Raw genomic sequence first — 15,714 nt, forward strand, 5'->3', positions numbered from 1 at the left:
AAAACATGAAATCAATGATTAGTTGATGTGCTTTTGTTTTGATCGACTTCTTCATCTTTATTAAAGTTAAGTGCTAAAGTTTTTTAAGCCACAGAATTTAATTGGCTCTCACCCTCTAGTCACGTTTTGATCCTCCAGTAGTCTCGATCAGGCTGGGAAAAGGAACATTTCTCCTGTCTAATCAACGTGCTCGAGCGAAGAGATAAGATCTTTCACATTGAAAATTAAAGGTATTTACCATCAGCCAAAAGCGGCCGGCGGACGTCAAAACGAAAACTATAAACAACTAAAACTGCGGCCACCAGCGGCTGCCAATACCTGGGGCCAAAACTGCCAAAGCGGTTCGCCAACGAACGATTGGAATTGGAAGCCGAACGCGGCCAAGCGGCCTGGCCGCCTATTTCTTGCGAACGCGACACTGCGCGGCGCGCGCACAACGCTTAGGACTTCCTTTTGCTTCTTACATTTGATTTTCTAATGCCCAGGCAGCACCGCCAGCGACAGCCGCCGAGTGTCCGGCCCAACGGCTGCTCCCTCGTCTGCTATGGCATCGTCGTGGCCACCGCGTCGCTGCTCCTGCTCGCCATACTCGCTGCCACAGTCAGCATCGTCAAGGCGTGCGCCCTCGCCGGCGCTGTCGCGGTGGTGTTCAGCGCTGCGGGCTATGTCTCTCGGTGGTGCGCAGCAGAGGACGGCGCTGCTCATGCGCTGGCGCTGCCCACGACGATGGCGACGCCAGCCGCGCGCGGCCGCGCGGTGTGTGGCCTCGTTGACGCGGCGATCGACGCGCTGCCGGCGTTCGCGTACGCGCGCCCTGCCACGTGTGGCGCAGAAAGTAGCAGCAAGTCCGGAAGACTCGCACTCTGCCCGGTATGCCTGGAGGAGGTCGAGGCCGGCGAGATGGTCCGGCAGCTGCCTGCGTGCGGCCACCTGTTCCACGTGGAGTGCATCGACATGTGGCTGCACTCGCATGCGTCGTGCCCTCTGTGCCGATGCGACGTCTCGCCGCAGGCAGTTGCTATGACGGTCACGGAAGCTGCAGATCCACCGCATGGTGCGCTGCCGGTGATGGTGAGCTGCTGAGATCATACTCACGGCCGGGAGTGCGACTAAGGTCGTCGATTTTTGCTCATGTCCTACTATGAGCCCTTGGCTTCACCCAAAAATGGAGAGATTGGATAGCTACTAAGCTATTATCCTTCGTTCATCTTCTAAAATTATTATTAATAGTCAGCAAACCAAAACCATCAAGCACATGAGAGTGGTGCGTCAGAGAGATCCACTATCGTCTTTTCTCTTCATCCTTGCAATGGACCCTTCAGCGTATGATTGAAATGGCAGCTCATGAGGCGCTCTTGGGCCGAATATTAACGAATGGGGCGAAGTTTTGTTGTTCTCTGTATGCAGATGCTGCGAGGATGTTTGTTAGAGTAGATAAACTAGACCTCAAAGTTCCGAAAAGATTTCTGGAAAGCTTTCGAAGGGTGTTCAGGTCTAAAGATCAATTTTGAAAGAAAAAAATAGATATTTTCCGATATGTTATTCAGAATCTTTATGGCCGAATTTAGTGGAAGTTTTTACGGTCAAGTATTCTAACTTTCCTAGAAAGTACCTTGGGCTACCTCTTCACTTCAGGAATATAAAAAGAATTGAGTTTCAACCTCTAACTGAGAAAATCAATAAAAGGCTAGCCGAGTGTAAAGGTAGACTTCTTTCAAATGTAGGTAGGGAAACTTGGTTAAATCTGTGTTGATTGCGCAACCAATTTATCTTCTAACTGTTTTCCTAGCTCAGAAATGGTTACTTAAAAGGATTGACAAGATTAGAAGGAACTTCCTTTGGAAAGGAGAAAATTTGGATTCATGTAATGGAGGTCATTGCTTGATCAATTGGACTACAACTTATTTGCCAAAGAATAAGGGGGTCTTGGCATCCTTGATTTGGAGCGCTTTGCAAGAACATTAAGACTTCCATGGCTATCGCTACGATGGACGGATAGAGATAAAGCATGGGCTGGTTTGCAACTACCTTGTGATAAAGCAGATGTCAATCTATTTAATGCATCCACAACTATAACAATTGGAGATTGAGCTAGATTCAGGGTCAGGCGCCAAGGAACATTGCACCAACCTTATACATGAAAGCAAAGATGAAGAATATCTCAGCGCGCTAAGCCCTTAGAAACAATCGCTGGATACACTTCTGTTCTCCTTACACACAAGATGAAGAAATAAAAGAATTCATCTCCCTCTAGCAAGGTATCAATAGCACTCATGAACTCAATGATCTCGACGATACTATTTTATGGAGGTGAACGACGGATGGGAGATACAGTTCAAGTAGCGCATACAAAGTTCACTTCACCACGAATTTTTGTAAAATAAAAATCTGTCCTATTTGGAAAGCGAGAACTGAGCCCAAATGTCGTTTTTTCGCATGGACCTTGTTGCATAACAGAATTCTAACTACGAACAACCTACAAAAGAGGGGATGGCCTTGCAATCCAATTTGTCGCCTTTGCAACTTATCATAGAAAACTATGTCCCATTTATGTAAAGACTGCTTGTTTTCTATAGAGGTATGGTGCATGATCCTATCTTGGGCCAATATGTCCTTCCTAAGTGGCGCTTCTAGCCTCGGGACGTTGTATAATTGGTGGAAGGGATTTAGGATTCTTTGCTGCAAGGAGTCAAAGAAGATTTTCGATGACCTTCTCATCTGTTTCCGATGGAATATATAGTCGAAAAGAAATAATAGAATCTTCTAGGGATAGCAAAGATCTGCGGTCCAGATGGCGCAATTGGTGAAAGATCAAGTCGTGAGCTTTAGTGTATCTTAGCTAGATGAATGGGCGGTGGTTTTTTGCTTTTTTTAAATTTATTTTCCTTGCTAAGCTTTTTTTTGCTCGGTCTTGTGAAGTCTCTTATTCATTTCTCTTCTAATACATTGAAGAGGCAAGTATTTTGCTGCTTCCTTTCAAAAGCAGAAGTTTGTGCCTAATAGGGTGTAATGTAATCCATAAATAACAAAGCAAAAGAATTCAGTAACCACAGTCCACAGCCGATGACCAACGTCACTGTTGGGCATCCTCATCGTTTCTTCTCTGTACTAGGTGCCAGCCAGGACCTTCGGAGTTTCCGTACTCTTTAGCCTTTTCCGCTAGTGAACAAGTACTAGAAAGACAAGAGGGTCCAGCAAGCACGAAGCATCGAGCCACGGGCGTCCGTGAAGAAGCGTCCATCTAGCCAAGCTTGCGCCTGACAAACCCGATCGAGTCGAGGCACCACCGCTGCACCCCAGCCATGGACTGGTGCCTCTGCTGCATCCGCGTGTACACGCTGTCCATCGCCAACTCGTTGTACCTGGGCGTCACGGGGATTCTCGTCTACGTGCTCGCGCGATCGCACTCCCGCACCACGTCCGGCATCGTCGTGGCCTCCGTCTTCCTCGTCCTCTGGGTGAGCATCGGCGCCGTCATCTACGCCTCCTTGTGTTTCGCCTTCTTCCCGTGGGCTGCGCTTGAGAACGCGCGCCTCTGCTGCGTCCGTTGCACCGCCGGGTGGCTGCGGCGCCCAAGTGGCGGCGGAGGCAGCGCCTTGCCGCAGTATGCGGTGCGGAGTCGGAGTCATGCCATGAACGAGCTTCCGGGGGAGCCCACGGTGCGTGCCGGCGAGGCGCGCGTAGCCGCAGCGGCTGACATCCCGGCGTACGAGCTGCGCGACGACGCCTGGCAGGGGCAGCCTGATGGCTCGTCTGATTGCGCGGTGTGCCTTGGCGAGATGGAGACGGGCGATATGGTCAAGCGGCTGCCAGTGTGCCTCCACATGTTCCACCAGCAATGCGTCGACAAATGGCTGAACAACAACTCGACCTGTCCGGTGTGCAGGTGCGTCGTGTTCGCGCCGCTGCCGTCGTAAATGGTGTGGACCTTGATCTATTTCTCAATTCTCTTCTGAGTTCTGTCTTCTCATGATGCGGCTGAGAAAACAGACACCAGCCCAAATCCATGGACCACTGTCTTTATTAAACCGGGTATCACTATCAGAATTGAATTCAGGAGAGAGTAATTGCTAGAGATGAATCTACTTATCTACCTCAGGGTTTAAAATATCACCGATACAAAACCGATATTTCTAATATTTCAGTATTATTGATATGGAACAATATTTACTCTATATGTGTAAAAATTGTCACTAATTTGAATTTAAATGTCCTAAATTTCTGCTCACAAACTAGCGCTAGTCCACAATAACTCTGTAAGGCTTCCGTGGTACCCCTAAATCTTTAGAGATAGACATGTAAATGATACGGATATTATCCGTTCGTATTTGAATTCAATTCGTCTAAGAGTTGAGATCCGATCCATATATGAGTCCAGGCACTTAGTATCATATCTTTATTTGTATATGTATTCTAAAAGTTGGATATCTGATACGCCGAGTGATATTTGTATCCGATCTAAATCCGAAAAGAAAATATGAAAATAAATATGAAACAAGTAATATTCGTCTGTATTCGATCTGATTACACCCCTATTTACCTCTATTTAGAGGCAACCTAAAGCCACATTGGTTGCCCTAAATATAACACTCTAAATTTAGGGCAGATCCACCTACCTCTAAATCTAGGGTGTTCTCTCTTTCTCCCTAAAATCTTTTATAGCCTAGTCTACGAATTAAACATTGAATTAATATATGCATACCATTTTAAAATACGACAAATACATTTGTGGAAAATCTAATTTAAAATATATTAAGAATATTGTGTAATGTGTATAGAGGGATGGATTTAGAAGTAATAGTTGCGGGAACTAGCATTTAAGGGATAGAATCTTTAAAGGGTGGCGAAAAAGTAGGCTTTAGGAATGACATAGAGAGAATTGTTGCGGGTAGTCTAATCTTTAAGTACTACTTTAGCAACAAAGTTAAATTAACCTAATGAAAAAGAAAATCCTACAAGTACAATATTTTTTCTGTTTCCCGCCTCTATCCCTATTGCTATTTGGTAGCACAGCAACACATCTTGTTATCTACATCAAGGATCACCTTTGAATCTTTACCTTTTTGTCTCGATGATGGACAAGGCCATAAATAAAATACTCTTTTGGTATATGCCTTTTACGGACGATGTAGTGCTAGTTAATGAATGTCGACCAATAGTAAATAGGAAACTAGAGTTATGGCGAAAGATTATAGTCCAAAGGATTTTAGAATTAGTAGAACTAAAACAAAATATATGAGATGTGATTTCAACACTAAGCAAGAGAAATGAGATATTAGGTTGGAAGACCAAACGATATTAATGATATGTGCCATGGTTATCTAGATTAAGCTTCATGAAAAAGAGCCTGAGTAGGACTCATGGGCTCGGCCACGAGCCCAAGGACTTGGCAATCAAGACCGAGAGGGAGCCTAAACCTAGAAAGATTCTAGAAGCGTAGATATGACAAAGGTCTCATGAGAATAAGAGATATGACAAAGATCTTGGTGGTCGTAGCCTCTTTGGAGGTCAAGGTCAGACTATGTTTCCATTATCTAAAAAAATGACAAAGATCTTGGTTGATAAGGGAGACATGCTTGTAAACATAGAACTGTACTTGTATACAACTTTGTACTGACTTGGTTACACACCATGCTAAATGGGTTGAATTTTTTAAATCTTTTCCTTATGTTATGAAATACAAGAAAGGGAAGGATAATGTGATTGCCGATGCTTTGTATAAACGATATACCATGTTGTCTCAACTTGATTGCCATATATTTGTATTAGATCAATTAAGGAACAATAAGCTAATGATGATGATTTTAAATATGTCATATTACATTGTAAAGAGGGACAAACATGGGCAAATATGTGATAAGTGATGGGTTTGTGTTTAGAGCTAACCGCCTATGCATTCTAGTCGGATCCGTTCGTCTTCTTTTGATGCAGGAGACGCATGGAGGAGGATTGATGGCTCATTTTGGTGCCAAGAAGATGGAGTTTTTGTTGTCCATGCATTTGTTATGGCAAAATATGAGGCGAGACGTTGATAGGTTTGTATCACATTGCACTACATGTCAAAAGGCTAAATAACGATTAAATCCACATGGTTTATACGTCTCCTTCTGTTCCTAGCACTCCAAGGGAGGATATATCTTTGGACTTTGTTTTAGAATTACCTAGGACAAAGAGGGGGAGGGATAGTATTTTTGTGGTGGTTGATAGATTTCTAAGATGGCTCAATTTATTCTTTGTCATAAGAGCAACGATGTAGTTCATACTGCTAATCTTTTCTTTCAAGAAATTGTTCGCTTGCAAGGTGTGCCTTCTACTATTATTTTAGATCATGATGCCAAAATTTTAAGCCACTTTTGGAGAACACTATGTAATAAATTGGGACTAAGCTATTGTTTTCAAAGGCATGTCACACCAAACCGACGGTCAAACTGAGGTAGTAACATTATCTACCATGTTGAGGGTTGTTTTGAAGAAGAATTTGAATATGTGGGAAGAGTGCTTACAACATGTTGAGTTTTCTTAATAGGGCGGTTTACTCCACCAAGGTAAGTCCTTTTCAGGTAGTGTATGGGTTTAATCCCCATGCTCTTATTGATCTTTTACCTTTACCTATGGGACAAAAAATTCATCTTGATGCTAAGGAACAGACTGAACTTATTCCAAACTTGCATATAACCACTAAAGAAAATATAGAAAAGATGAACAAACGATATCAAGAAGCTGGTAGTAAAGGTTGAAAGAAAGTAAAACTTGACCCACGTGATTTAGTGTGGTTACACTTAATAAAGGATCATTTTCCCGAGTTGAGAAAGTCAAAATTAATGCCTAGAGTTGTTGGTCCTTCCAAGATAATTGAGAAAATAAACAACAATGCATATAAGCTTGAATTGCCTCCCGAGTTTGGGATTAGTCCCACATTTAATATTGCAGATTTGAAACCAATCTTTGGAGAAAATGAGATTGAGTCGAGGTCGACTCTGCTTCAAGAGGGAGAGGATGATGAGGACATCACTCCTATGCATATGATCGAGACTCCTCAAATGCAAGGTCCTATTACAAGAGCCTAAGCACGACAATTAAATCAACATGTGAGCTCATTCTTAAGTTCTAGTGCATGTACTTATGAGAATAGTATGCTACCTAATGGAAGTGTTGATTATGTTGTACTTAGGAACTTTGGAGAGTATTCATGGCCTAGGCCACAAATGAGCTCCAATTTTGGTGATCCACATATGTATGGAAAGATAAAAACATAAGGCTTCTAATGGTGTTAGTTTCAGTCCATTTGGACTTTAGAGTCAACGAGAATCTACATCGCAAGTTGGCGGACGAAATCTGTCTAAGGTGCTACGACACCTATTCGGGCCATTGACCCATGTATCGTGTTGGAGTCCCTTACGGACACGTCTAGGGTTTTAAGGTCGCCCCATCCCTCATATAAGTAGATGTTGCCACCCTATGAGATTGGATTATGCTTAGATTAATCTGTACTCTTACAGTTTCGCCGTTCATCGATTGGTGAGACCCAAACTCGTGGTCTTCATCTTTATTCGCAAATTAAGTTGCATCTTCTTTGTTCTTGCTCGTGTTCTTGATTTTACTTGCAGGAATTAGCCTTCGTGGCATGGTCAACATTGTTGCATTGGATGATACCAATAGGACGTGTGGTGTTGTCATTGTGGGGTTCTTATCTGTCGATTAGAAGCCGGATGGTGTGTCTCGTGTCAGCCAATCAAGAGTTATTTGTCACCTGATGGACGTTCGGATGAGGGCATCACTCATATGCATACGACCAAGACTCCTCCAATGCAAGGTCCTATTACAAGAGCCTGAGCATGACATTTGAGTCTACAGGTGAGCTCGTTCTTAAGTTCTAGTGCATGTACTTATGAGAATATTATGCTACCTAATGAAATTTTTTATTATGTTGTACTTAGGAACTTTGAAAAAGATCATGAAGAACTTGGGAATCAGCAAGGACAAGGAGGGCATCCAAGTCTATGTGGAGTTCTAAATCATCTCGTACTCTATGTAAGGAAAATGGACCCCGGGCCATTTGGCTAAATGAGTTTTGGTGTTTGATGATTAACACAACCTGTGAACTAATGTGTTTGCTAGTGTTTATGTTTATAGTTCACAGGATGCGAAGAGGATTGGACTAAGACACTGAGGATGCAACACCTCAAATGAAGACATAAAAAGAGCTTAGAAGTCCAAGACTCAAGACCAAAGGAGCCTAAGAACAAAATACAGAAGACCTAGAAGATGGGCTGTCAGCTGGCGCACCGATGGCACACAGTTGGCTCACCGGTGGCACACAGTTGGCGCACTGGTGGCACACAGTTGGCTCACCGGTGGCACACAGTTGGCGCACCGGTGGCACACAGTTGGCGCACAAGACAGCCAACAGAGTTTTCTTAGAGGAGGCAACGGACTGTCCGGTGCGGCTAGCCGTCTGCTGCACACCGTTGGCACAAAGTTGATTCACCGGTGGCACACAGTTGGCTCACCGGTGGCACACAGTTGGCTCACTGTTGGCACACTATTGGTGCACCGGACTGTCTGGTGTGTCAGAACTAGCCGTTGGCTGCACAACGTTGGCGCACTGTTGGCTCACTGTTGGCGCACTGTTGGCACACAGTTGGCGCACCGTTGGCTGACAGGACTGTCCGGTGTGTCAAAACTTGTCGTTGGCTGCAAGCGTTGGCGCACTGTTGGCGCACCGTTGGCTCACTGTTGGCGCACTATTGGCACACAGTTGGCGCACCGTTGGCTGACAGGACTGTCCGGTGTGCCACCCTTACAACAGTCTGCTTTTCAATGGCTAGTTGAGTTGGGGCCTATATATACTTCACCCAACCAGCCAATTGGAGGTGAGGGATCTCAAGCAACATACCAAGGCATATTGTAGACATTTCCAAGTGCTCAAACATCCATGTGCTTAATAGAATCACTCGGTGATTAGCGTAGGTGCTTTGCGAAGTGCTTAGGTTAGTTAGACCGCATTAGCGCTTGCTCTAGGTGAATCCTAATTAGTTGAGTGAGTTTAGACAAACCACACAACCCCTCGGCTCTTGCGCGGGCCGTTGTAATTGTACCGAGTGGGGCGAGAATCTTGCGAGACCGTGACAACCGTGTTTGTGTCACGGCCGCCACCGTGTACAGGAGGGAACGAGGCCCGCGGCATTTCTGCCGGAAGCTCGATAGTGGAGACGGCGGGGAGCGTCCGAGAGGAGCCGAAAGCGGAGCACCACTTGCGCGTGGAGAAGGCCCGCGGCTCTCTACGGAGTTACTCGACCGAGGTGCTTGGCCCTCGCGTGTGCTTCCCTTTGCGTAGGGGTACCAACGAGGATTAGTCGGGACCTTGCGCGGTTTCGGATACCTCGGTAAAAATACCGGCATCATCCACGAGAGTTTGATTCTCTACTTTGCTCTTTAAGTTTCCGCATTTATATTAAGCCTTTAAGTTTCAATCTTGTATTCATGCTTATATAGTGTAGATTGAAACTTAGACATTATGGTAGAGGTAGCAACACTTAGACAAAACTTAGTTTGCACATTCTAGTTTGATTATTTGCATAGGTTTTGCTCTAAGGATTTATTTGTGGCCTAGTTTAGCGAAAGTTTTAGAAGTCCTAATTCACCCCCCCCCCTCTTAGGCGTCACCCGTTTCCTACAAGTGGTATCAGAGCCTGGTTTGGCTCATTTGAAACGCTTTAGCTTCACCGCTAAAAGAGCCGACGCTTTTTAGAGGAAGGGATGGATATCCATAGGCCACCACACTTCGACGGCACTAACTTCTCATATTATAGTGCTAGAATGGCTTGTTACCTAGAGGCAGTTGATCTAGGTGTTTGGAGAGTCACTCGTGACAGGATGAAACCCTTCAAGAATCCCGAGAAACCCACCACGAGTGAGGAAAAGAAATTCATTTAAATGCTAGAGCCAAAAAATGCTTATATGAATCTCTTAGCATGGATATTTTTAATCAAGTATTTACCTTGAAAACTACTAATGAGATTTGGCTAAAATTGCATGAGCTCCATGACGGCACATCCAATGTCCGTGAACAAAAACATTGCCTAGTCTTAAATGAGTATAATTCTTTTGCTATGAAAGATGATGAGCTTGTTAGAGACATGTATTCTCATTTGAATCTAATTATCAATGAGCTCAATTCTATTGGCATTTATAAGCTAGGTGATGCGGACATTGTGAGGAAGATTATCTCCCTGCTACCACAACAAAGATATGGGAGCATCATCACCATCCTTCACAACATGGAGGACTTGAGTACCATGACCCCGACCATTGTGATTGGGAAAATCGCGGCTTTTGAGATGTCGCGAAAAATGTGTCGGGGAGAGGAGCCAACTTCCTCAAGGCCATATGCTTTTGCATGTGATGAAAGGAAGGGCAAAAAGAAGGCTCCCACTCCAAGTTCCTCAAGTGAAGAAGAGGAAGAGGAAGAAAGTGATGATGATGAAGATAATCAACCATGCACATCATCCTCCGAGGATGAAGAAACAATCTGACGCGTCAAAAAGGTAATGGGGATGATCCGCAAGATTAATCTAATGGGTGTACCTCTGCAGGTAGAGGATCTTCTCTTTAACATTGACAGGAAAAAGCAAAGAAAGAGAGGATGTTTCGCATGCGGGGAGAAGGGCCACTTCAGGGACAGCTGTCCAAATATGGCCGAACCCAAAAAGGGGAGGAGCAAAGGCAAGTCGCTAACAAGTGTCAAAACTTGGGATGATTCTTCAAGCAAAGATGAACCTCCAAGAACGCGCAGCCACCGATCCTCATCACGCTCATCACGGTCATCACACAAATGTCTTATGGAAATGAGTATTCCATCCTCTAGTGATGAAAGTAGTAGTAATGATGAAGGTGAGGGAAAGCCCTCCATAGATGAGCTTGCGGAAGCCGTTGAATTTTTCCAGGATGTTTGTACTAAACAAAAAGCTCAACTTAAAACTCTAAAAAATAAGTTGATTAGCTCTCAAAATGATTATAAAGGTTTGCTAGAAAAATTTGAAACTTTTGCAAACTTAAATAGTCAGCTATCAACTAAAATTGAGTTATTAGAGTCTAGTGCTCCATCCATTGCTACCGATGATGGCCTTATTAAAAAGAATGAAAAACTTAAGGCTAAGTTAGCTAGCTCCCAAGAAGCTATTGAAAATTTGCTAGAGAAAATGGAAATTCTTAGCATACACAATAACGAGCTAACTACTAAGCTAGAAAACATTGGTAGCACCCAAGTAGCATCTTTAGTTGAAATACCTGAGATAATTAAGAAAGATGCTTCTACTTCCTGCTTTGATTTAATTGATGATTCTAACCCCTGCAACCAAGTCTTTGTTAAGAATATTGTTGTAGAGACATGTTCGGATGAGGTTGCAAAGAAAAATGAGCAATTAAAGCAAGAAGTGGCTCGCTTTGGCAAGGCTTTGTATGACAAGAAAGGCAAAGCCAAACAAATCTGACCTCCACAGGATAACACCACTGCGGGAGTGAACAAGCCTATGGAGGGAGAAACTGTGATTTGTAGGCTATGCCACAAGGAAGGCCATAAGTCTTTCTAATGCAAGGCGATGACCGGGGATAAGCAAAGGCAAAAGCTTAAGCAAAAGCCATCAAGCAAAATCTCCAACACCTACATCAAAAAGGTGGACAAAAAGGCTGCTACACCATATTTAATCAAGAAGAAAAAGAGTGGAAAGGTGATAGCAATCAAGGCCAACAAGCAAGCCAACAAAGGAAAGGGGGCCAAACGCATCTGTGTGCCAAAGGAAATAATCTCAACCATGAAAAGCGCCAAGAAGGTTTGGATCCCAAAAGGGAAGTGAGTGGACCGAAGGTCGTCGGGAAATTTGGAGACTTGGCAAAGTTGGGATGTATATCATGGGATACATCATGTTGGATCAAGTTTATTGCCAAGTGAGTTAGTGAAAATCTTGGACCCAAATTTCCCACCCATGACTAAGGTAACTAGATTTACTGTATTTCTTATCTTTAGATATGAGCATCTATCTTTTATGTATCTAGTTTTACCTTTCATGCCTAGTATTACATTTTGTGCTTACTTTAGCTTAAATGCATGCATACTAGGTAAATCACATGGTAGGTCTACTTGTTTTAAAATTCATACACTTAAGCAAGCCTACATGATTTAAAGTGTTCATTTGAGCACGACACATAGCTCCTTTATCACTCCATAATAAATGATGCATCAATTGATATTGTTAATATTACAAGTGGTAACACTACAGGAAACGCCTAAATTTTCGTGGGCCAAAAACCCACGAAAATAAGCCTAAACCGTCGGCAGGCCGACGAAAATAGCCGCCGAAAATAAGTTCGACGAAAATAGGCACTTATTTTCGTCGGTACCGACGAAAATAACCTATTTTCGTCGGCTTTCCCAAGGCCGACGAAAATCAATGGTCGACTGACTATTTTCGTCGGCCCGGTGATGGCCGACGAAAATAAGTGCCAGGCTATTTTCGTCGGCCTCGGTGATGGCCGACGAAAATACGTGCCAGGCTATTTTCGTCGGCCTCGGTGGTGGCCGACGAAAATAGCCTGGGAACATATTTTCGTCGGCCACCACCGAGGCCGACGAAAATTGATGGTTCCCCCCCAAAACAGATTTTTCTGCACCTATTAATAATTCACAGCAATATACACAATATCACAATTCACATATACAGATTCACAAGCCTAATACATAATTCACAAAACACATTCACATATACATAAATAGTCCATAGTCCATTCAAATAAGTCTAGAGTCCATAAGTCCAAAAGTCCATTGTCCATTCAAATACACAATTCACAAAACTCTAGTCCATAAGTCTAGAGTCCATAAGTCCATAAGCTACTCACTACTCACTACTCACTCCTCACTGATCACTCCAGCGGGCTGTGAGAGTTTTGGCCACTCCCTCCTCCGCCACCAGGAAGGTGGCCACTCCCTCCAGCACCATGGACGAGGAAGTCTTGGACGTTGACACCATCCTCCGATCCATGAGCATGTGACGCTGAACCCTGCAATTCATCAATCATTCAAATAAGGCTGTATTTTGCTATCACTATACATATACATTGCTGTGTTTGGTCAATATTTGCATAAAACTAAACATGGAACATCACCTGTGATCCATGGTGAGGAGGAGGTTGTGCATGCATCCACGGGTACTGTTGTGGTGGCCACCCCAGAGGTGGTGGCACCCACCCCGTCGGTGGCGGTGCCATCCACGCTTGAAATGGCTGAGAGCCCGCCGGTGGCTGGGAGACCGGTGGCACCCATCCCGGGACTGGCTGCGATCCTTGGGGTGGAGGCGTCCAAGTGCCTGGAGGTGCCTGCGTCCACCCAACACCGGTCCACTGTGGCTGCGACGCTGGAGCTTGTCCTGGCCAATGTCCCCATCCTTGTGCCTGCGAGCCATTTTTGATAATAAAGAAAGAGTTGCTATGGAATTGAAGTGTTCAGATAGTGTTACCTGGGGAGGGCGAAAAGCGGGCAAGTTCATATCAGGGCCGAGTCGAGTAGTCATTTCCTGCAAATGGATGCAACGTTAGAATCACAACATTATACTTTGAATTCAATGACGACACGTGATGAGATAGACGGATTACCTGAAAATAAGAAGCCATATATTGCGTCAGCTGTCCAACCTGCTCCTGCGCTGCTCGAGCCTGCTCCTGTGCTGCTCGAGCCTGCTCCTGTGCTGCCCGAGTCTCCTCCTCCAGCTGAGCCTCTCGAGCAGACCTGGAGGAGCGAGAACTCCCTCCCGAAGACGATGCCTTCCCTTGACCTATTGTCCTGTTATATTCCACAACGTCGGTGCCAAAGGCAAACCTGCATGATACACATAGTTGAGCCATTAAGTGGACACATTCTTGTTAATGAAATCGTCGAATAAAACACAAACACCTCACCTGCCATGCTTTCTACCCCCACCACTGTGGTACAACGCCGAGGCATCTAAGTCTGAATGCATCCAGTTGAAGTCAAGCCCATGGCGTTGAGTCATTTCCTCCCCATATGCATTCTGCAAAGAAAGTTGGAGTTAGACACAAAACATGCAATTTAATTCGTAAATACAAACTTGTTTACCATTTTCTCCCTTGCCGCCTCGCTGTATAGCACATTAGGGTTCGCCGGATCAGGGCCACGGTGACCACGGACGTAAACCTCCATAAAACTTGGAGCAACTCCACTTTCAGCTTCCTGCATGAAAAAGAAGAGTTAAACCATATAATTTTCATAGGTGTAACATACAAGTTTGATTTATATACTTACCATGCGGCGTGCAGTACCAAGGTGTCCATCGGCGCCGTACCTGTGCCCCGGTCCTTCAGTGCCACGGTTGGCACGGTGCTTGTTGGACTCTGCAATCCACTCAGGCGACGCCCATCTCTTAGTCAACCACCTCCAGGCTTCCATGTCCTTCGCCAGCCAATCCACAACGCTCTCCAGGTACTGCTCCTCTATGAGGTAGATCTCATTGGCCCCTAATGCTTTGCTCATTTTCTGCCCCTTTATCTTCTTGTAATAGTAGTTGACGGCCGCGATGCGAGCATTGTACATGGCATCCTTGATTATCTTATCAGCGCACTTCCGAAAGTGCCTCTTCACACGTGTCCACTGAGCCTGATCCTCCTCGATGTCATCCGACAATTGGAACCTCCCCTACATATCAATGTAGAAGTTAAGTTAAAGTAAGATTAGCAGAAGCAATAATTCAATGAATTGCTTATATACGAAAGTAAACTCACCCAGAACTCGTCCCACACAGCCACCTGACAAGTCCTTCATTTTTTTTCCGAACTTCCCCCTCCGCTACTGCTTTCCCCTGACTCCCCTGGCTCGACATAGTCCTTTAGACCCCAGTCAGCCCACTGCATAGCCGCGAACCTCTCGCCATTCAGCTCCACCATGCCAGGGTAGTAGAAGCGACAGAGGCTACCCAACACCGCGTTCACCTTGGGACGTCTGCCTGTACCGTCCCAAGTCAAGTCTTCCCATGACCTACAAAAATTAATAAAACAAGTAAACTAGTGCAATCACGTTCACATTAAAAAATTAACACAACAGAAATAAGCCCCACCATTCTCCATGCGGCCGGATGAGCCTCCTCTCGGCAGGTCTCAGACCAAGCGCATTGCTCTTCTTATACCTAAGTATACAAGTAAATTCAATATGATGAAATGATTAGAAACTAATATCAATTAAACTAATATGCATAATAATACTTGAAGGACGTAGAACCATCTGACGTGTCGCCCGCGCTGCCTGCCCCCATTGGGTCAACCTCCTCATCCTGCTCACCCTCCTCATCCTGCTCACCCTCCTCACCCTGCACATGAGCATCCTGCTGAGGAGTCTCCTGCTCACCCTCCTCACCCTGCACTTCGTCTAGACAGTCGAGAAGTTGCTGCAGCCTCTGTCGGCTCTGTGAGGTGCCCTGAAAAAGCCCACTGCCCGAGCTGTCCTCGCTGGCCGCGCTGCCCCCACTCCTCCTCGATCTCCTATGCTTGAACATGTTCAACTGTAGATAAATTAATGTCAAACCACACTATATGAAACAAATAATATGAAAATTAATAATGTGGAAATTGGAATACATAGCTTAATTGATTAACTAAAAGAAACATACTAATCAAAAGTCATCCGCATCCGATGATGCTTCTTCGGCTCGT

The 15,714-nt window shown here is 44.8% G+C and overlaps 1 protein-coding gene across 1 annotated transcript; it reads left to right on the forward strand.

Moving 5' to 3' along the window:
- The first annotated feature begins 431 nt into the window (after positions 1-431).
- LOC100286280 (uncharacterized) lies at positions 432-1,466 on the forward strand. The gene has a single exon (NM_001159167.2). It carries the CDS (start codon positions 478-480, stop codon positions 1,081-1,083), a length of 606 nt encoding a protein of 201 aa, NP_001152639.1. The 5' UTR covers positions 432-477; the 3' UTR covers positions 1,084-1,466.
- The last annotated feature ends 14,248 nt before the right edge of the window (positions 1,467-15,714 follow it).

This window comes from Zea mays, chromosome 5, assembly GCF_902167145.1.
Source record: "Zea mays cultivar B73 chromosome 5, Zm-B73-REFERENCE-NAM-5.0, whole genome shotgun sequence".
NCBI lineage: Eukaryota > Viridiplantae > Streptophyta > Magnoliopsida > Poales > Poaceae > Zea > Zea mays.

Coding starts and splice junctions, on each gene's coding strand:
- LOC100286280 (NM_001159167.2), top strand. CDS start 478: ATGCCCAGGCAGCACCGCCAGCGACAGCCGCCGAGTGTCCGGCCCAAC.